The 23,373-nt window shown below is 38.2% G+C and overlaps 2 protein-coding genes across 6 annotated transcripts in view; both read left to right on the forward strand.

Annotated features, from left to right (window-relative positions):
• Nucleotides 1-1,442: 1,442 nt before the first annotated feature.
• Nucleotides 1,443-14,437, forward strand: itm2b (integral membrane protein 2b). The gene is given in 6 exon segments (NM_001200774.1): nucleotides 1,443-1,627; nucleotides 6,499-6,630; nucleotides 8,066-8,281; nucleotides 9,864-9,974; nucleotides 12,852-13,002; nucleotides 14,331-14,437. Coding segments are annotated over 6 exon segments (780 nt in total). The 5' UTR covers nucleotides 1,443-1,546; the 3' UTR covers nucleotides 14,420-14,437.
• A 2,394-nt stretch (nucleotides 14,438-16,831) lies between these two features.
• The window catches only part of LOC108266669 (serine/threonine-protein kinase Nek5), a 46,468-nt gene continuing 39,926 nt past the window's right edge, over nucleotides 16,832-23,373 (forward strand). For 4 of the 5 annotated variants that reach the window (XM_017470299.3, XM_017470300.3, XM_017470304.3 and 1 more), the window contains exons 1-3: nucleotides 16,832-16,983; nucleotides 17,328-17,451; nucleotides 19,890-19,986. In XM_017470299.3, the coding sequence (XP_017325788.1) occupies nucleotides 17,332-17,451; nucleotides 19,890-19,986 (217 nt within the window). In that variant the 5' untranslated portion in view covers nucleotides 16,832-16,983; nucleotides 17,328-17,331. Of the gene's footprint in view, nucleotides 16,984-17,327; nucleotides 17,452-19,166; nucleotides 19,223-19,889; nucleotides 19,987-23,373 lie in introns of those variants that run through there. The other variant, XM_017470302.3, reaches the window with a different exon arrangement.

Genomic DNA, 23,373 nt, shown 5'->3' on the forward strand with positions numbered 1-23,373 from the left:
CATATGTGGTGTACTGGTAAAACACCGTTTGTTTCAATGGTGTCCTGTGTATACATTACGTATATTATGATACTGTATGTCTTGACACGCAAGAATGAGATGCAGTCACTTTGATGAATATTTGACATTCGTTTTCTAATAATAAATTTAAAAGAAATAAAAGAAAGTATTGCAAGTCCCACAAGCATGCCATTCCATGCTGCAGAGACATCTTGCAGTCAATGTCGGTTGTGCAGGTATCAGCCCCCCCTTCTGGTTTGGAATAGAGAAAATAAGAAAACTTACCCCATTGCCTATAGGAGGAGCACAAGCTAACAAAACATAAATGAACCTAACCAAGAAACTTTGATAATACTTAAAACATTTATTAAAGAAACAAAAAAAAATTATATATGGTGCCCACATGTGGTTATTCCCCAAAATGTTGCCACAAAGTTGGAAGCAAACAACTGTATAGAATGTCTCTGTATGCTGTAACGTTACAATTTCCCTACACTGGAACTAAGAGGCCCAAACCTGCTCCAGCATGACAATGCACAAAGGGAGCTCCATGCAGACATGGTGTGTAAAGATTGGAAGAACGTTGAAGAACTGGAGTGTCCTGCGCAGAGCCCTGACCTCAACCCCCCTGAGCCTCCCTACACAACATCAGTGCCTTAACTCAACCTAACTAATGCTCTTGTAGCTGAATGAACACAAGTCCCCACAGTCACGCTCCAAAATCTAGTGGAAAGCCGTCCCAGAGGAGTGGAGCATATTATAACAGAAAAAGGGGGAATAAATCTGGAATGGGATGTTCAGCAATGTTGAAATGCCATGCAGCTGGTGGGCTAGTTACAAAATTAATGTTTATTTTTGTTTGTTTTTTTTGTTTTTGTTTTTTTTGGAGGAAATTTGACATATATCCAACAAAGTTAAAATGGTGTGCTACTTAAGCAAATGCGAGACATGTACACCACTGAGAATACTGGAGTAAAGGGTTTAATCTATGGAATATTCACAGCATGCCTTGTGTGGTTGGGGACCCTCAGGGGTCTCTGAAGCACAGTCAGAGGGTCCCTGAATTGGAAATCACGACTCTTCATAATCCTATTTATTATATTTATTACTGACTTCTTGTAGCTATTAGCTGATTTGACTGGACGCTAAAAAATAAAAGATAAGTGGACATGTGTTCAGTCAGTGGATAGTTCAGGAATAGAAGGGTTTATGGCTCTAATAAATAAATAATAATAATAATAATAATAAATATATATATATATATATATATATATATATATATATATATATATATATATATATATATATATATAAATAAATAAATAAATATGAATTTAGACATTTAAATAACCTTAAATAAACTCTGCTGCACAGCCATAAGCTACTGTCACTTTAATCTTCAACTTCCGTGTGTGTGTGTGTGTGTGTGTGTGTGTGTGTGTGTGTGTGTGTTCATATCTGCGTCACAGCAGAACATTGTTCCTGGCCGGGGAGTGAAGAGTAGACGCGGTGTTTCTTGTGTTTGATCTTTTCCAAATCATCCATCATGGTCAAAGTGACCTTTAATTCGGCTCTTGCCCAAAAGGAGGTGAAGAAGGACAGCGAGACGCTTATTCCCGATGACAAGGTAACGATTTGTTTCCACAACAAACATCTTCATCAGACAGAGACGTGGACTAAATACACACATGGTGTTTTCATGTCTTTTCTCCGCCACACTTTGATCAGTGGATGACGGAGAGTGTCTAAGCTTTTACTTGAACATTTGTACTTTGATCCTGCCGCATGTCCGTTTATCTCACACGGCTCTCTGTAGGGTGCAGAATGCTTTCATTTCATAGCCCATGTAGTGCACTTGTGCAGGGAGTAGGGACTGATTTGAGATGCTTCCTGTCAGGCTTCTCTTTTTTGGTTCACTAATTGTAGGCTGAATTGTTATACAGTTAAAATGGCAACCAGGAAGACTGATGGAGGCTGGTTTTCTTCTCAAAGCACACTCCCTCATACACTCTCTATAAAATAAATAAAAGTGTACTAAACGTAACCATTCCTTGTTGCTATTGTGTATCTTTTACAAGAGATATGGGTTCCACCCCAGCAACAAAGAAAGCTACAGTCTAGTACCATTTTTTCCCCTGATAGTCTAGGGAGGGAAAACCCAGAACTCTTTCTGGTTTGTCCCTGTGAGGAACCTTTTCTTCTTCTTCTTCTTCTTCTTCTTTAAATTGTATGTGCTGTCAATAGTAAACCCTTTCAGACAGGTAGAACCAATTCAGGAAGCTAAGAAACCTGAATTGTCCCCTGAGGAACCCTCTAAGAGTGAACATTAATCACAGGTTTATACAAAGCAAATGTTTCTTATTTAACACGTAGTGAGCTACGCAGGTTGTGGGATTCATTATGCTGTACATTATATCATAAATAGGGTGAGTTCCACAAGGGTTCTAGCTTTCTGAAGGTTTCTTTCTTGAGAATTGAAAAGAAAGCTGCTTTCTAATAGAATTTTAATGAGAGCTTTTAAACCCAACCTTAACTTAAAAAAAAAATAAATACATTTAGGCTTAACCATTTTAAAGAGTCTTTAGACTTGACCTTTTTTAATGAGCCATTAAACTAAAACTATTAAACTATTAAATTTAAAAATATTTAATTTTTTTTTTGCTATGTAAAAGAGTGTAAACTTGTGCTAGGTAAAAAAAAGGTTCTAGTACTCTAAAGGTTCTAAGCAGAAACCATTTGGTTATTAGTGCTACTAGACACGGTGTAAAAGTTGTTATTCTATTGCTTTTATTATTGCATTGTTTATATATTAGGCTGTAAATTAAGCAAAAAAATAAAAAATCTAGGTTGATCATTCAGTCAGTCACTTACCATGAGGTGAACACACACACACACACGCACACACACACACACACACACACACACACACACACACACACACACACAAAGTTGTTGAGAAAGGCTGATTTGTCTGATTTGGCTTTCGCTTATCTGGGTGTTAATGTTTAACACATTTCAGCAGGAAGTTATTGGATTGAATCATGTTATAAATTAGGAATCTTTTTTTTTCTCCAGCTGTGTGTATAAGAACATTTATTTCTTTGCAATTGTGCGTGTGTGTTTGTGAGTGTGTCCAGGTCATTATGTGAAAAGCAAGAGTTGTATTTAGTCCTAATTGAACTTGTGAATCCGTGATGTTGTCGTGTGTTTGCGAGAGTGGTTCTCTCTCTCTCTCTATCTCACTCACACATAAAAACAAATAGCAGTTTCAGTTACACGCAAACAGTTTTCATGACTCGTCTCAGAAATGCCGGACGCTTTTGAAATGCAAAACTTGTTAGGGCAAGTTTTTGCATGCATCTATCTCTCTCTCTCTCTCTCTCTCTCACACACACACACACACACACACACACACACACACACACACACAGACAGAGACAGTGTGTGAATAGTGTTAGTCAGAAACATAGTAGAAAATAATGCTGATGGATATATTTCTGTCAAAAATTTCAAGTGTAATTAATCATATAAATAAATACTCTAGAAAAATGCAAAGTATAGCTTCAAATTCTCCAAGGTAAAGTATATAAGGCTACAAAAGGCTAAAAGTAGCCTAGGAAAGTAAAATGGCAAGAAAGTTTCACAAAATAAAAATATGTCTTCTTCTCTTCACACTGATTTTGGTAACTGATGGTCAATCACCGTTTTCCTTCAGAAAGAAACCAGGGAACATGGGGGAACATTAGCTAAGTAATAATTCACAACAGCTTTATTAGCATAACATTTATAATAATATCTATCTGAATAATTCATAGCTATCTGCCTTGATCAATATAAAGTGTGTGTAACAGCAGATAGATTACACCGGTGTGTATTAGGTCTCATTCATGTTGTCACCTATCTGTTCAATTTAGATTTATTAGAAGTTTACATCTACTTGAAGAAGCCTGATGCTTAAAAGTCACCATGTGAATTTATTAATATATGATTATAGACAAATGAGAGATTTTCCTTTGAAATTTGTGAGACTCAAACAAAAACTCAGGTGATACAGATACTTAAAATCCAGACTTTAGTAAATATGCTTAGTCACCTCCACTTCTGGGATACTGCATGTTATCAGACCCCCCCCCCCCCCCCCCCCCCCTTATTATTCTATTGTTTTTAAATCACATATACTTTCAATGTTGCACTAAAGTTACCTTAGTTTTTAATGATGACATGGTGAGGAGGATTTATTCTTTTACTACTCCAGTATTTAATGTTCAATCATATCCAGTGTTTCTTCTTTATATGGCTATTAATTAGTAAGAAAAAATATTAAAACAATCTGGAAAAAAAATCAGGGGTTGAAATACAGACTATATTTATAATAAAAATAATAAGAATTAATAATAAAACGAATAATAGGAATTTGCTTTGACATTAATTTTTTTTTTTTTCATGATTACAAATTTACTTCCTTAAAAGAAAGCTATAGAATCTTGTTTATTTGAATTCTTAAAATGTCATTTGTTTAAAACAATGAGAGGGTTTTTTTTTTTTTTAAATGGCCATTTCTGTGATTAATATTATACATGTAGTTAATATGTTGGATATTAAATACTTTAGTTGCAGTGTAATTGGGCATTGGATTGTACAATGTTTTAATGTTTTATGTAATGTTTATATAATGAATAAAACACAACGTGGCATATTGTTTTGGATATTCAAGTAATCAACAAGGGGGTGGTGTTTTATTCTTCTTCTACCATATTTACCACTATTACAGTTTGTAATTAAGTTGTTAATATATTGCACTTTTAGCCATTTGTTATGTTGTGGGACTTTTGAAATACAAGTTAGTTCCTGTTCTCATTTGTGTTATCGCGAATGTATACAGTCGTTCCCTCACCAGCTTCCCCTTTTTCTTACTTTTGAAGTTAATAAGAGTAATAATAATAAGGGGACGAATGTTCAGGACGTGGAGCCCTTTTCCGGTTGCTGTGTACCATGGTGAAGTCTTTTGAGTTGTTGCACTTGACTGTAAATTGTAAGAGTTAATGTTGTCTATGCTGTCTAAAACTAAAGATTTTGGTGAATTGAGGTACACATTATCTACATTACTAATATAGACACTGCAGAATTTACTAATAGTTTTAGAATCATATCCTTTATGTAATATATGTTAAATGGGAGCTTATCCTTTTTAACAGTTTTACACATAAACACATGAGTAACACGCTGATTTAAAATAAATTAAGCCCTGACCTACTCGAATTTATGCTATTTAATTCAATTTATTTGTGACTGACTTTCTGCTGTTGTGGATGGTCCCACATGGATGACCTAAGGATTTACACTTCCCAAACACAGTTTAACATTCACCCGTTCTTCAGTAGATAACTGAACTAGACACTGTAGACTTAAGTACCTGTAGTACCACTGTAGTACCTAAGATCTACTGCTATACTCATAAAGACCCTTATGCTCATAATGGACGTACTTTCAACACATTTACAACTATTTCCAATTATATACAATTGTAGAAGAGTAATGATTTATAATCGCACTATTCGGTGTCACTCTCAGAAAGAAGGACTCTCATTTCAGCCTGGTTCCTTATAAGATTTCTTCCTCGTGTAGCCTTGGAGTTTTTCCTTACCATTGTCAACTCTGGTTTGTTCCTTAAGGATCTGAATCTAGTCATTTACATTACAATATCTAGTGTGAAAGCGCTATACAAATAAAATGGAATTGAATTAATCCAGTACAAGAAAATACCTGAAACATCTTGTTTCCTTTAATAAAATAAATGCACTTTGGTTTTAATCCAAGTCTAATCTAGCAACATATTCAGTTGATCCTGAAAAACTATTATTCTGTACATTAGGTGTGTTAGATAACAACTGGACCATGAATTTAACTGGTTTTATTATGTCAAAGGGAAGGCCAAATATGTATAGTGATGCACACATGATACCAAAAATCAAGACATTTTTGTAATAAACAAAAAAATGCATATAAGTTACTATTAAGCTCACAGATACCACAGATAAAGACATTTAAGAAATCCTCTGGGATCTGATTGGAGAGAGAGAGATTGGGTTGGGTTGGGTTTTTTAAAGACTGGGCTTGGTTGTCATTCCCATGTACAGGCATGCTTTCTGAACGGATTATTGCAACATGATCAGGAGCCTATACTTTAAGGCTTTAATGCAGACTCCACATGCACACATAATTGGTCGTTGTTTTTATTCTGGTCTCTTTGCATACGGGTGTGTCACCCTGTTCTGCCAAACAAAGCTTCCATTTTTCAGCCTCTGGTCATGGACCAGGAACAGACAGACACTCAGCCACGGCATTATATAAACACTAGAATATTGTTATTGTACATACTTCTTGTGTTCTGTTGAATGAATAGATTAATCTCACAACTTCACAGTGACTTTCTGATGTGAATGTCTCTCTACACAATGAGACCTGACCTACAGGAATATGTTTGATTTTTGTCTCTAGGACCCTGAGGCGGCGCAGGTTGTGGGTCATCCGTCAAGGGTGTGGTGCTGGTGCTTCTACCTGGGACTGGCCCTCATGCTGTCAGGTGTGGTTGTGGGCGGAGCTTACCTGTACAAGTACTATGTGCTGGAGGTGAGGTCGCTGCGTGAGAATTTTCTCATGTGTGTTTGATATCCTCAGAGAAGAAAATATATGTTTTCTATCACAAATTTGGAAATAAGTGTATATCTACATCTACAAAAGAAATAAATTTTATTCACAACTGTGAATGAAAAAGATCACTTACAGAACAGTTAACATGATGAAATGGTATTTTTCTCCTTATGTATGGTTTTATCATGAAGACGCTTTAGGTTGCTATGGGAGAAGAAAAAATACACCTCATAGCACACTTAAGCAGGATTTTCTTGAGAATCAGTTGCATTAGTCACTAACATGAAGATCCACCACTCCTACTGAACTTTATTTTCTACTAAGACAAATTGCTTTTTAGCTATTAGAGGACATCGCTGTATGAAATTTTATAATACATTTAAATGTCCTTTTGACACATTGTTTGTTATTTTGCTTTGTATTCAATTCAAATGGGAACCACTTCTAACCCACTGTTACGAGAGTGAGGAATGTAGATTAAGAAGTTAATTGTTATTGACTTCCACAGGTAATATTAAGTGACTTATTACACCATATTATACCAAAGTGTTGTTGAAGTCTTGATTTCAAGTGTTGATTAATGTTCTATAACGGCAGCTCTGACTGTAATTCTGGCTATAATTCAAGTTCGGGTTTGTTTTATTGTCAATATGTTTCCAGAATACAAAGTAAATGAGAAACAGTGAAATTCTTGTACTATAGTGGTGCGTGTATGGTTAACATGACACCAGCAGCATAAAGTGACAAAACACAAGTGAGATTTCATGTGGAACAAATAGTGCAAATTGAATAATAAGAAAAGAAAACAGTGTATAATACAGTGCTATGAGGATGAGTGTAAACAACACTGAATTGTGCAAAAATATTAATAATTGGTAATTTTAAAGAGAAGTATTATGATTAAAAATCAAATATTAATACCCTCATTCTAATTTTGTTACTGATTCTATAGTAATAACTTACACAGCGACTTAATCAGCTAAGAATAATAATAAAATGATTAGAATTGTGTTATTGAATGTAAAATCGTTGAAGTTTTCTGCAAAGAGACATTTATTTAACATTTATCGAAGGAGTCTCCAGTGTCAGCGCTTTGCCGCGGGAAAGTCTTTAGGACAGAGGAATTTACGTATTGGGGTTTTTTGGTAACATGACAAGATGTTGACAAGCTGTGTTTTATTGTCTTAGTAACTTCAAGAGGGAGAAAAAAGACAACAACTGTTTATAGCTGTGATAATTTGGGGGCATGCTGTTATAGTAAAATAGTCAGAGTAACAGTCTCATACCACCAAGTCAGTGATTATTTTATCTTACAACAGCATGCCCCCAAATTTTTATTCCTTTCTTATGTTTTATCATCAAGATGTCAGAGTCATGTGTTCATTCCCGTGTTTGTGTGTGTGTGTGAGTGTAGGAAGGGCAGGTGTTTGTGTGCGGCATAAAGTACCGTGAGGAGAACTACAGGATCCAGGAGGAGAATGATGATTTATTGCAGGAGTGTGACCTGAGCTTGCGTAGGATTGACGAGATCGTGCGAGTGCTGCAGGACGAAGAGGTGGAGCTCATCAACGTCCAGGTGCCCAATTTCAGCGACAGCGACCCGGCCATCATTGTGCACGACTTCAAACGGGTGAGGAACATTTGCACACACAACATATTATTCAAATTGTTTTGATTACTTTTCATTTATTATTATTATTATTATTATTATTATTATTATTATTATTATCAGGCTGGGGGAGTAACGGAATGCTTTTAATGGCATTACATAATCAGGATACAAAAAACTGGTAACTGTAATCTGTTACATTTATGTCAAAAACAAAGTAATCAGATTACAGGTACATTTAGTAAAAAATGGGAATACTATCAGGATTACATTTTTTTGTCATTTAAAAGCAAAGAAATTAACCTTTTGACATAACACAATGTAGACAGCTGCTTGATTATAGGTCTGATTCTCTCTTGCCAGTCGTGGCTTACATGAGCAACCTCCTGGTGCATGCGCAAATTTGTTGTTCTCTGACATACTTTTGTTAGAGTGACCGTACGTCCTCTTTTTCAGACCTTAAAAAAGCGTCCAGCCGGGATTAGTTTCATTATGATGTGCTTATGGTCTAACACTATGTGTGCTTTAACCCCTCTCTGTAATTCCCGTCTTCTCGCACACCAATTGGTCGATTATAAAAGGCTTGCCACAACTATTGGCCAAATTCCTGCCCCTCAACCACCAGTCTACTCTCAGCGAATGCACGAAGGCGAAGTGCTGTTGTGTACAGTGTCAAACAGTTGCTTGACAATAGCAGCAAATGACAGCTGTCCTGAGTTGAAACAGTGCCCATGGCCATATAAGGTCATTTTTAATAAATTTTTTTATCATATTGCTTCATATTGCATAGCCATTCAAATGTGTAAATGATGGCAGAAGGTACATTTGTGACTTCTAATATTTTATTCCATGGACATTCAAAAGAATGTAATAAATTAAATTTTATGGTGAGGTCTGTTCTGAGTGGAACCTGTCCTGTTAAACCGCTGTATGGTCTTGGCCACCGTGCTGCAGCTCAGTGTCAGGGTCTTGGCAATCTTCTTATAGCCTAGGCCATCTTTATGTAGAGCAACAATTCTGTTTTTCAGATCCTCAGAGAGTTCTTTGTCATGAGGTGCCATGTTGAACTTCCAGTGACCAGTATGAGGGAGTGTGAGAGCGATGACACCAAATTTAACACACCTGATCCCCATTCACACCTGAGACCTTGTAACACTAACAAGTCACATGACACTGAGGAGGGAAAATGGCTAATTGGGCCCAATTTGGACATTTTCACTTAGAGGTGTACTCACTTTTGTTGCCAGCGGTATAGACAGTAATGGCTGTGTGTTGAGTTATTTTGAGCAAATTTACACTATTACACAAGCTGTACACTCACTACTTTACATTGTAGCAAAGTGTCATTTCTTCAGTGTTGTCACATTAAAAGATGTAATCAAATATTTATTATATAAATGAGGGGGTACTCACTTTTGTGAGATACTGTATATACTATATAATATAGTGTGTGTTTATGTGTGTATGTGCATATATATATATATATATATATATATATATATATATATATATATATATATATATATATATATATATATATATATATATATATATAAAATAGGCTGTATATATGTGTTTTTGTGTTGTGTTGTGTGATTCTCAGAGGTTGACAGCGTATTTGGATTTGACTCTGGATAAATGCTATGTGATTCCCCTGAACACGTCCGTGGTCATGCCTCCTCACGACTTGATGGATCTGCTGGCCAAGCTCAAGGTGAAAGAATAGTTACTGTTTATTTACATTCTTTATTAGTTACTGGACTGGTTATCTCAATCACATCTGAGAATAAGGTACTAAAAGATAAACATACACTGTACACCTGATTTACTAAAGAGGTGGACATGTACATGTGCAAACTACTACCATGCTGTCTGTAGGATTTTGCTTGTGTATCATAACGAATATGCAGTTTGGTGTGATTTCACCGAAAAGTGCAAATGATGTCAGGGCAAAGTGGGTACCTGGAGTGTGATTTAGTGCAGCCTGAAAGTATTACTTTTGTGTGTAAATTAATGTACCACCAGAATGCAGGAACTAAATTTATATTTAATTATATTAACATTATAATTCTATTTAATATATGCAGTAGTGAATCTCCGCCGACGCCGGTCCCAAGCCCGGGTGAAAAAGGAGGAGGTTTGGGCATCAGGCTAGCACCCTGATCCCGTAAAATCTATCTTGCTACGGAAACAACAAGCAAAAACCAGCGGTCTAAACAATACCGGCGCGATGACCCTGTTTCTCCCTTGATGACGGTGCTGGAGCAAAGCCGAAAGGTCGTCCAGCGCCCGATGCAAAATGGGATACTCTACGCCAATACGATCACACGAATTGGAACCTGGAACGTGCGAACGTTGTACCAGTGTGGGAGACTGGAGCAGCTTCTGCACGAATTCGACAATTACCGGCTTGACATTCTTGGTGTCAGCGAAATGAGGTGGACGGGTAATGGAAAAATGATAAGTGACGGGAAGATCGTCCTGTATTCGGGAGCCAAAGAACATCACGTGCACGGCGTCGGGATGGTCCTGAGCAAAACCGCGGCACAGGCACTCGTTGGATGGAAACCGATCAGTGATCGCATAATTACCGCCCGATTTCAGTCTCGCCATGCTAAAATTACTGTTATTCAAGTCTACGCACCGACAAATGAGGCAGATGATGAAGAGAAGGACGCCTTCTACGACCAGCTGCAAGACACAATCGCGGTTATCCCCAACCATGACATAAAGATCCTCCTTGGCGACATGAATGCGCAACTCAGTAGCGACCGGCAGGGCTGGGAAAACGTGATCGGACCTCATGGATCGGCAGCAGTAACGAGCGATAATGGAGAGCGTCTCCTATCCCTATGCAATCTTAACAACCTTTGCATCGGGAATACATATTTCATTCACAAACGGATTCACAAAAAGACGTGGCGGTCACCAGATGGGGCCACTCACAATGAAATCGACTATGTATGCATCCATCGACGGTGGCGCTCGGCTTTACGTGACGTACGGGTTTTTCGCGGCGCCGACGTCGGATCTGATCACCACTTGCTTGTGACTTCAATCCGACTAAAATTGAAAAGAGTGGCCGGACACAACACCGTTCGGTCATTTGCCTCCGAGAAATTGAAGGACCGCGTGAACGCCGAGCACTTCCACATTGAACTCGCTAATCGATTCCAGATTCTTGACAACTCGGCCAGCATCGAAGAACAATGGGCACAGATCAAGGATGCTGCCATAGAGACGGCAGAGAGAACGATTGGTCGACGGCGTGGAACGCAGCGAGAACGGTGGATTCAGGACCGGACATGGTCGTTGCTCGATGAAAGACGGGTCAAGAAACGTCAGCGCGATCAAGCAAAGACCGAAGAGGAGCGAAATGAAGCATCGCAGGCGTACCGAGAACTCGACCACAGGGTCAAGAGGAGTTGCCGAGCAGACAAGAAGGACTGGCTGGACCGGAAGGGCACTGAAGCACAACTGGCTGCGGACCAGGGTGACAGCAGGACTCTTTTTCGTGTGGTCAGAGATCTCACTCGGGCCCAAAGCGGTTCCACTGGGCCGATAAGGGATACAACCGGCAGGATGCTAGTTAGCAAAGAAGAGCAGGACGCGCGTTGGGTGGAACATTTCAAAGACACCCTAAACCAGCCGGCTCCCGTAGCCACGCACGACTTTACAGTCTTTCCTCCTCCCTGTGAGCTGGAAGTGGACATGAGCGACATCATGGATGCTGAGGTCGCTGCAGCGATTCGTCATCTGAAAAACAACAAAGCACCTGGTCTTGACCAAATCTCGGCAGAAATGCTGAAAGCGGGTGGTGATGAAGTTGTACGGGTGCTCACTACGCTGCTCAATGACTGCTGGCACATGGAACGTGTCCCAAATGACTGGAGACAGGGTGTCATCGTCAAATTACCTAAGAAAGGTAATCTCGCAGACTGTAACAATTGGAGAGGCATCACCCTTCTGTCTGTTCCAGGCAAGGTATTTTGTCTCGTCCTCCTCAAACGGATACTGCGAGCAGTCGATCAGGCTCTACGGGACGAACAGGCCGGGTTTAGAAGCGGTCAGTCGTGCACTGAACAAATCTTTGCTCTTCAAAACATCATTGAACAAAGCTCCGAATATCAGAAACCGCTCTTGGTCAACTTTATAGACTTTAAGAAGGCGTTTGACAGCGTCCACCGGAAATCGCTTTGGAAAATCGCACGGCTATATGGCATTCCACAGCGGTTTATGCCTGGCAGAAATGGTCGTAGAGCGAAGAATGTGCTTTGCAGGACACATTCTACGGATGTCTGACCACCGCCACGCAAAGATCGCGCTGCGCTGGACGCCGCCACGGGGGAAGAGAAGAGTAGGGCGGCCGCAGAATACATGGCGACGAACATTCATGGAAGATCTACGAGCGCTCGATGTCAAGTGGGAACATGTGGAAATCGACGCTTCCGACCGAGCCCGCTGGCGAATGCTTATTGCCCGATGCGCCCCGCTGCGCGGACGGAACTAACTAGTAGTGAATCTGGGCTTGAAAACCCAAGTATAAATTTGTGCTCTATTTTTTTTTTTTTTTGTGTGTGTGTGTTTCCAGGCTGGCACCTACCTGCCACAGACATATCTGGTGCATGAGCAGATGATTGTGACTGAGAAGTTGGATGACATCGAGCCCCTGGGTACCTACATCTACAAAGTGTGCCAAAACAAAGACACGTACAGACTGCAACGCCGAGACACCATACTTGGTAGGAACACAGACACACACAAAATGACTGGGCCATTCCAAAATGTTGCTCTCCTTCTTCTGAAGCCATCCCTCTGTTGACTTTGGGTTGTTATCATGCTAAGTAAAATTAGCATGTAAATAGCATGAGAGTAAATTTTACTCCATCTTTAGCTGTCTAACAGAGGCCTGCAGGTTTTGTAGATTGGTATTTGGAGCTATCCAAAATCCCCTCAGCCACATAGAATGATGCTACCAACACCATGCTTCACCGTGGGTACGGTGTTCTTTGGGTGATAAGCTGTCTTGTTTTTGTGGCAAACATTTAAATCTTTTAGAATTATGCCCAAAAAGTTCTACTTTTATGACAGAAGCACATTGCAAGAAAAAAGACAAAAATGTCTTGGAGAAAAACAAGGAGAAAAAAAAAATTGTTACAATGATCTAGACTGCTTACTGACATTCTGGCTTAAGCCAAGCGTCACGTAAAATTTGACTAATTCTGTCAACGCCATTTGTCAGAATCTTGTTGGCAATCATGTAGACTATATTGTAAAAAAAAAAAAAAAAAAAATTGATCAATTATATGGTTTTTATAAAATAAAATTTAATAACATTCATCTCATATTCACAAGATGGTTTTCTAACAATAAAGAAATGTTTTTAGAAATGAGATGTTTTTTTCTTGTAGTACCGCAATGTTTTTTTTCTCATAGTAACGAGATATTTTTCTCGTAATCATGAGAGGTGTTTTGCATAGTAACACGAAGTTTTTTGTAACAGGAATATTTTTCTTGTAGTAACGCAAAAAAAAAAATAAAATTCTCATAGTAATGAGATGGTTTTTTTTTGCAGAAAGGAAATGTTTTTTCTCTATATATAATATTATCAGCCATCTAAGCCACTTCATTTATTCAAGATGGTTTAGTTTCACATTTCCTTCCTAATAGTAATCACAATGACGCATGGTGATCAACCAAAATTCGACAAAATAATTTTATTTCAACCTTGGTCTCGAATTCCAGAGAAATGTGTTCTGATGTTTATTTACTGGCATACATAAACTACTCATAAAATAAACCCACCTGGTTTTACTACATTGTATTTGTCAAATGTAGTGACCAAACCTTGATGTGTGTTACTAATGCGCACCAGCATTATCAGTGAGTTAGGTTACAGCACAGCAAGCAACGAGCTGAATTCATGTCTCCTGTGGTAAATACTGAAAGGTTCCATCGTAGAATGACAATCAAATAAAGTTATTTACATATCTTTTTCTGGCAGAAATACACACACCCACACACACAAACACACACACATGATATGCTGTTTCTGTATCTGAATAAACAGGTCTGCAGAAACGTGAAGCACTGAACTGTCACAAGATCCGGCATTTCGAGAACCACTTCGCTGTGGAGACATTGATCTGTGAGCTGTGAGGAGAAATGTAATGAAAAGAAGATGAATTAAAAGAAAGAGAGAGAGAGAGAGAGAGAGAAAGCAAGAGAAAGAAAATGATTTTTTTGTTTTATTTTCAGTTTTGTCACTTTTCTGTTGCACATTACTCATGTTAATGTTGTGAGTCATTTAACGATTGCATCAATTTCCATTATGCTTTAAGCTTTTCTAATTCTTCTTCATGGGTAACATGTTATAAAATAGTGTGTGTCTGTGTGTGTGTGTGTGTGTGTGTGTGTGTGTGTGTGTGTGTGTGTGTGTGTGTGTGTGTGTGTGTGTGTAAAGAGAGAGAGAGAGAGAGAGAAAGAAAGAAAGAAAGAGAGTGCATGTTTCATCAGGGTGATGTAAGCTTTATATAGTTTATTTTTTATTGTTGATTTCTTCTTTTGGTATTGGATGTTATTCAGTAACGTTTAGATATGAATTAGTGAAAAATAAACATTTGAGAAATTTTAGGATATTCAAATAAATTCAAATATATCTTGAATGTATATGTATATTTTCAAATTAATAGAGGATATTCTGGCATGAAGGTAAAAATGAAAGTAATTTTTATACCACTGAACCATGTTGTGCCTGTGGCTTTAACAGTTGAGAATAAATTACTTCTAAATTTCTCACATCCTAATATAACATTCATAATCGGATAAATGTGTGTAGAATCACACAGTAAGTGTAATTCTAATTTATATTAATAGCATTTCTGTAAAAATAATAACAACAACAATAATAATAAAGTCTTAAACTGTCTTCATGGTGTGTTCTTTTCTGATGATGCTGACTCTTGACGTGTGTGTGTGTGTGTGTGTGTGTGTGAGAGAGAGAGAGAGAGAGAGAGAGAGAGAGAGAGAGAGAGATAGATATAAGTTTATCATACAGTGTGCACATGTTCACATATTTATGCAGTAAAGTCTCCAACACACACACACAAACATGCAGTCATGTAGGCAGTTATGAGACTGTGATGTGTAGCATATATACACTCATGGGCCACTTTATAAGGAACACTCGCTCATTCATGCAATTCTCTAATCAGTAAATCGTCTCACAGCAGAGCGTTGCTGGGGGGTTATTTCATAAACTACTGATCTCCCGGGATTTTTCACCCAACACTCAATGTTCAGAGGTCAAACCTTGAGGCGGGTGAGCTACAACAGCAGAAGATGACATTGGGTTCCACTACTGTTATCCAAAAACAAGAATCTAAGACTATCATGGGCACAGGCTCACCCAAAACTCAACAGTTGAAGTCTGCAGAAATGTCACCTTTCCTGTCACCATTAATTGTGAGCAAAAATTAATGTATGAATCCTGAGCAGAACTGATGTTTCTTGGCTTTGGAGCTTTAAAACCAACTTTAATTAGCTGCCACAAAGCATCATTAGAACTACTATTGGCACCATGTGTTCTGGTAAGATGTGACCAAACATTCTGGCCATTTTGGCATGTTTGGTGACAAAGTAGGACTGCATTTAAGGAAAAGCACCTGATACCCAGTGTAAAATACAGAGGTGAGTCAGTGATACTTTGGGGATGTTTTGTGCCTCTTGTGAAGATTAATAGCATCATGAATTCTTCTATGCACCAGGATATTTCAGCCCAAATCTGGTTGCTTCTGCCAGGAGGTTAGGACTTTACCACAGATACAGGTTTCAACAAGGTGATGAACCAAGCAGACTTCCAAACAACACATAAATGTTTAAAAACAATTGATATGTACACTATAGACTGAAGCTACATAGCCCACTAGGTTTTTTTTTTTGTTGTTTTTTTGTAGCCACTATTTCAGTGTCAAAAAAAGAAGAATGCTTAATTTAGTTTTGTTAAAAAGAGGGGAAACAAAAGACAACATAAGCTTAAAGAATAGGAATATTATTAACAATACATTTTATATTGAATTTTAATTATGTCCATTACACATATCTCTAGCCAATGTTCCTGTCTCACTTGTTACTTTGTCCCCAGAAAACTATTTGTTTCGAAAAAAAAAACCCATATAGCGTTAAAATAAAACAGTGTCTGAATATATTTATCACCCACTGCATGTTTTTATCTTGAATCCACACTGCCTGCATCGCTTATACACTATCAGTGTTACAGAGTGCTTGATTTTTATCGAGGAAACCAATACACAAATCAACAGCAGAGTCAGTGCAACATGGCGGATGACTGAAACTGTTTTTTTAAAAACAAAAACAAAAAAACCCACTTCTGATGATTAACCTTTATTCGTTTTATATTGGCCCATTACATTAAACTAAAAAATAATAATTAAGAATAATAACAGTAAGCTTTAGAGTAGTACAATTCACAGTAAACATTGTTTTGTTTTTATATTGCTGAGCTGTTTCCGGCTGAAACTACAAGTCCCATAGAGCCAGTTAGTCACGTGGGGTCTGTACGCCCCGCTCACGCGCACGCATGCGTCATCACGTAGCCAGCTGCTCTGTGCGTGTCTTTAGTCTCTTACTTGACATGAATTTCACGACATTTTTGGCATTTCACATTGAAAATGAACCAGGACTCTGAGTTCCTCGTCAGCTCGGTGAGTAACCGCTTGTGTTCCGCTCAAATAAAGATGTCATTTGTTGAATTTTTAAATACTTCAACGAAACTGTTGCCCCGTTGCTATGGTTACGCACCAGCCACGCTCAACTTCCGTCCATTTTTAATCTTAATTTTTTTTTACATAACTTTTTTTAAAATTATAATTTACTGCTTCTGTCGATGACTATTTGTAGCAAATGCATTAAAATTATTATTATTATTATTATTATTATTATTATTATTATTATTATTAGTAGTAGTAGTAGTAGTTGTAGTATTTATTTTTTTTACTTTAATTATTATTATTATTATTATTATTATTATTATTATTATTATTATCAGGGCAATGGAGGAGTACATGGTTTTGGGTCAGGTTGGAGAGGGCGCGTTTGGGAAAGCGCTGCTGGTCAGAGAGAAGATGGGTTCAGGACGCCAATGTGTGGTGAAGCAGGTCAGCCTGTCCCGGGTGAGAACTTCTATTCCCTTTTGTGTCACACTTCTCCATTTCTTTATTAACTTCAGTAACTTCATTAATGTTTACCTTATTGTAATATTTTTTACCATAATATTTTATGTTAATATTTAATATTTACACAATTACACAATTATTCATGGTGTATATTTCCAATTTTGGTGTCTGTGGCCTACCTAAATGCACTACTATACACTTATTTACTGTCTCATATTGGCTACAACCAAAGTTTTATTTCTCTTGAAAATCACTAATCATACCCTTGTTTGTATTATGTGTTTGTCTTTATGTGTTACACAATGCATATTTTGCAATGTGAAATAATCAGACACTAAAATCTCTCCACAGCACCTGTCCCTAGACCCGACAATATTAAAATTAAATTTGAACAAACACACAGCATCCCTGACCAGGATTAAGCGGTAACTGAAGATGAACGAATGACAGAAAGATATAGCAACTACAAAAAAGGAAATGTATCGACATCAGTGTAGTGAACTGTAAAAACAAAGGTGGTTTATTAACAGTGTACAGTTTTAGCACTCACTTTCACATGCAATTACACTAAAAATATTATAGCTATATTATAGAAAAATTATAGCTACATTTATACATGCTGCGATTAACCTAAAGCTATTTTTGCTCAAAAACTGTAATTTAATGACAAACATGCAAACGCATGTAGGACCTGTTCAGGATCACCTTCCAACAAGACACAGACACTACAGATATTGCCATAGCTACAATGAATTATAGTTCCTTTTTATTAAGTTTGTATACTGTGTCTTTCTTTGTAATTAACACTTTTGATTCACAAGTTAACACAAAGAGACAAATAACATATATAATGAATCAAACTATTTTAACATAAATCCCCACTATAACCCCTCCCCCTACCAACCTCCCACCCCACCCTGGTCCCCCCACGAACACCCCTGTGGTCAATCGAATATAAACTCACATATCCAAAAAAATAAAATAATAATAAAAATAATAATTAAAAAAATACACACAATTAAAAAAAAAGAAAGGAAAATACAATAATCAAGTATAATCATAGACTAAACTCTAAATTATACTCTCCACCGCCCCTCATACTGTGTCTTTCTTTCATTCATTCAACTTCAGTTACTGCTTCAACCTGGTCAAAGCCCAGACCTCAGTCTTATTAAGAATCTGTGTCAATACTGGAAAATATTTCTGTTCACTGAAAGCCCAATTTGACAGGTCTTGTGGAATTGTGCTAAGCTGAATGGCCAAAAAAATATCAGGATGCAAATGTGCAAACCTGATAACGCCATATCCCAGAAGACTTGCCGATGTAATTGCAGCCAAATCTGCCTACTGGCACAGGAGGGTTAATACTTATGAAAGTGAGAGATTTAATTAACTTTCACAGTAAATAATATTTTGCACCTCAAAATATTCTGTAAATTGAATTGTAAAAATCTGATTCTTAGGATGTGAATCACTGATCTATATACATATATAAACTGGATAACTCATGACATCACCAACAGTGATGCTACTGCGCTGCCATCTTTGTATTCCCTAACATTCTGAACTCACTATGGGTCATAATCACTGATCTATATATATAAGATCAGTGGTCAGAGCTCTGAAGCATAAAACAAATATAAAAATAGAGCAGATATTTGCATACAGAGAATATTTAACCACATAATGGGATGATGTGTGTTTCATTTCAGTGTTTTTATAGAGATTTCACTCCATGCTGTTAGAATATCAGCTTTGTAGTCAAAAGGTAAGAACAGAGAGCTTAACAACAACCGGAGGCTAAACACTTAAACACTAAAACAGTCACACTTAAACACCAACACTTCAACACAACTGTAATCTACGGAGGGAAAAGATACAAAAAAATAATTACTTTATTATACTAATGGTCGTTAAATGATTAGGTATTTTGTACAGTGTTTGTGGCGGGGGATTCCCTACTCTACATGGGGATAACGACGCATTTGTGCTTAATAGGTACATGGTCTGTATAAATTACAACCTGTGGGCACTTCTGTCACATCCTATAGCAACATTGTTTTGTAGTTAAAAGCAGCACAGCAGGTCATCTTGTCCACTGATGGTGCCCTCTGTCTGTAGAGAATCGTAAAATGGCCGCCAGAGCACTTCTGGTGGCTTCACCTACTGCTGGTATTCTATGAGCTATCCAGTTTATATATATATATATATATATATATATATATATATATATATATATATATATATATATATATATATATATATATATATATATATATATATATATATATATATATATAAAATCTGTGGGGTGAACACTTGTTCAAGGCAGTGTAAATAAGAACTTATTTTAGTACTTATTGGAACACACTCTCTCTCTCTCTCTCTCTCTCTCTCTCTCTCTCTCTCTCTCTCTCTCTCTCTCTCTCCTGTAGATGTCCACTCGAGAAAGAGAAGCAGCCATAAAGGAAGTGACTTTACTGTCCAAAATGAAACATCCTAACATTGTGGCTTTCTTCCAGTCATTTAATGGTTAGTGCAGTGCAGTGAAGTGATATGTCACTCAGCTTTAATTAAACACAGAGATCTGTTTAACTTAAACAGACACACACCTTGCTCTCTGTGTTTATTTGCCAGACGTCAATCATTTGTACAATCAGAAGACAAATACTTCTATATATAGGGCATTTATTATACAATCTTTCACATCTGGGCCTCCACATACATACATAAGATAAATAAAGGCACATTATTTAAGTGTTTGAGGCAATATTTGAAAAGAGGAAGCAGTAATGTTATTGGGAGTGCCTAACATGGTTTTTTCACAGTAGAGGAAAAAAAAAAACCCTCCTAACTTTTGCTTACACTAGCAGTCACTGTCATATACTGAATAGTAATAATATTAATGAGATTTAAAATTTTAACACTTCAATTCAGTTTCACAAGCTTTATTTGTAACTGTATTTGTAACACTTCTCCTGGGGTGGGAGGCAGGCTTGCGACAACTCAAAAGGGACTTTATTCTTTATCTTTTACTTTCGCTTTTAAGTGGCTTTATTTTCCACACACACACACACACACACACACACACACACACACACACACACACACACACACACACACACACACACACACACACCGCGCTCTGTGCTGATTGGGTCTCTCTGTTCTCTCTCTCACTCTGCTTCTGTCGGAGACAACTGAAAGCAAAAAGAGACACAAACAAATCAACTCTCACAGGTGGAAGCTCAGATATTGTACTTCCACCCGTCCAACTGTCCAGTTGTGAGTACTGCTCATCTCAAGGATATCAGGATAGCCCTCAGATGTAGGTGCCATTGCCAATAATTACTATAAATGATTATATCACTGAAAAGGGTGCAGCATGAAAGGAGAGAGTGGAAGCAGGGAGATTTTTTGTGGGTTTATTTTAATGATATAAACAAGATTCCAACAATCAAACATGAATAGGGAGATTGCTTCTGGAGTTGACCAGGCCAGAATATCAAACAAAAAGTCACTACCGATTTCAACCCTTATTTTCCTAAAACAAAAGAAAAGAAAAAAAATACAATCACCTTCCCTGACAGCCTACCCCAAAACAAAGATCAAAAGTACAGTGCGGGAAAGAAGTATTTGATCCCCTGCTGATTTTGTACGTTTGCCCACTGACAAAGAAATGATCAGTCTATAATTTTAATGGTAGATTTATTTGAACAGTGAGAGACAGAATAACAACAAGAAAATCCAGAAAAACGCATGTCAAAAATGTTATAAATTGATTTGCATTTTAATGAGGGAAATAAGTATTTGACCCCCTCTCAATCAGAAAGATTTCTGGCTCCCACGTGTCTTTTATACAGGTAACGAGCTGAGATTAGGAGCACACTCTTAAAGGGAGTGCTCCTAATCTCAGCTTGTTACCTGTATAAAAGACACCTGTCCACAGAAGCAATCAATCAATCAGATTCCAAACTCTCCACCATGGCCAAGACCAAAGAGCTCTCCAATGATGTCAGGGACAAGATTGTAGACCTACACAAGTCTGGAATGAGCTACAAGACCATTACCAAGCAGCTAGGTGAGAAGGTGACAACAGTTGGTGCGATTATTCGCAAATGGAAGAAGCACAAAAGAACTGTCGATCTCCCTCGGCCTGGGGCTCCATGCAAGATCTCACCTCGTGGAGTTGCAATGATCATGAGAACAGTGAGGAATCAGCCCAGAACTACACGGGAGGATCTTGTCAATGATCTCAAGGCAGCTGGGACCATAGTCACCAAGAAAACAATTGGTAACACACTATGCCGTGAAGGACTGAAATCCTGCGGCGCCCGCAAGATCCCCCTGCTCAAGAAAGCACATATACATGCCCGCTGAAGTTTGCCAATGAACATCTGAATGATTCAGAGGACAACTGGGAGAAAATGTTGTGGTCAGATGAGACCAAAATGGAGCTCTTTGGCGTCAACTCAACTCGCCGTGTTTGGAGGAGGAGGAATGCTGCCTATGACCCCAAGAACACCATCCCCACCGTCAAACATGGAGGTGGAAACATTATGCTTTGGGGGTGTTTTTCTGCTAAGGGGACAGGACAACTTCACCGCATCAAAGGGACGATGGACGGGGCCATGTACTGTCAAATCTTGGGTGAGAACCTCCTTCCCTCAGCCAGGGCATTGAAAATGGGTCGTGGATGGGTATTCCAGCATGACAATGACCCAAAACACACGGCCAAGTCAACAAAGCAGTGGCTCAAGAAGAAGCACATTAAGGTCCTGGAGTGGCCTAGCCGGTCTCCAGACCTTAATCCCATAGAAAATCTGTGGAGGGAGCTGAAGGTTCGAGTTGCCAAACATCAGCCTCGAAACCTTAATGACTTGGAGAAGATCTGCAAAGAGGAGTGGGACAAAATCCCTCCTGAGATGTGTGCAAACCTGGTGGCCAACTACAAGAAACGTCTGACCTCTGTGATTGCCAACAAGGGTTTTGCCACCAAGTACTAAGTCATGTTTTGCAGAGGGGTCAAATACATATTTCCCTCATTAAAATGCAAATCAATTTATAACATTTTTGACATGCGTTTTTCTGAATTTTTTTTGTTGTTATTCTGTCTCTCACTGTTCAAATAAATCTACCATTAAAATTATAGACTGATCATTTCTTTGGCAGTGGGCAAACGGACAAAATCAGCAGGGGATCAAATACTTTTTTCCCTCACTGTAGGTAAACAAAAATGGCATCAAACTCCTTACTTTTCCCGAGTTTATATTCAATATTTTACAAGCTATTTACAGACCAGAGCAAACTAATTAAGAGGGCAAACCAAACACAGTGTCGTTAATCAGACAATGGGGTCGAAATACCAAACAGTTTCTTACTTACAATATCTAACTCCCAATCAGAGCTTTAAATATTCAAACTTTGTCTAAACAAACAGTCAAACCAACGATACTCCCCACAGAACACAATGCACTCCTGAAGGAATTAACAGCAGGGCTTATGATGCATGCCTGGAATCAACTGCACCAATCAGGACGGACCATTCATTAGCTTGCAGGAGCCAACCAGCACTGTACCTGGACACAAACACTTCCGAAATAGAGTGAAAGAGAGGAAAAAAGACAAAAATAAAGGGTCGTAACAATCATCTAAATATGCAGCAGCATATTGTGACAGCAGGCCTGCAGACTACACACACACCGGCTCCTCCATACGCAACTGCCAGCCGGGTGCTGAATGGAGACCACTTGTTTGTTTGGGACAGCAAAAGAGCGCGCGGCTACAAGGTGGGGCGGCAGAAACACACGGCTGACAACTGATGAGTGGAGCGGCTGTTCCTCACCCTCCTGCAGAAGACAGGCAGCTATAAAAGGGAGCAGCAGGCAGAGAGGACAAACAATGAGAAGAAGAATGCTG

The sequence above is a fragment of the Ictalurus punctatus genome, chromosome 6 (genome assembly GCF_001660625.3).
Source record: "Ictalurus punctatus breed USDA103 chromosome 6, Coco_2.0, whole genome shotgun sequence".
In the NCBI taxonomy this organism is placed as follows: domain Eukaryota; kingdom Metazoa; phylum Chordata; class Actinopteri; order Siluriformes; family Ictaluridae; genus Ictalurus; species Ictalurus punctatus.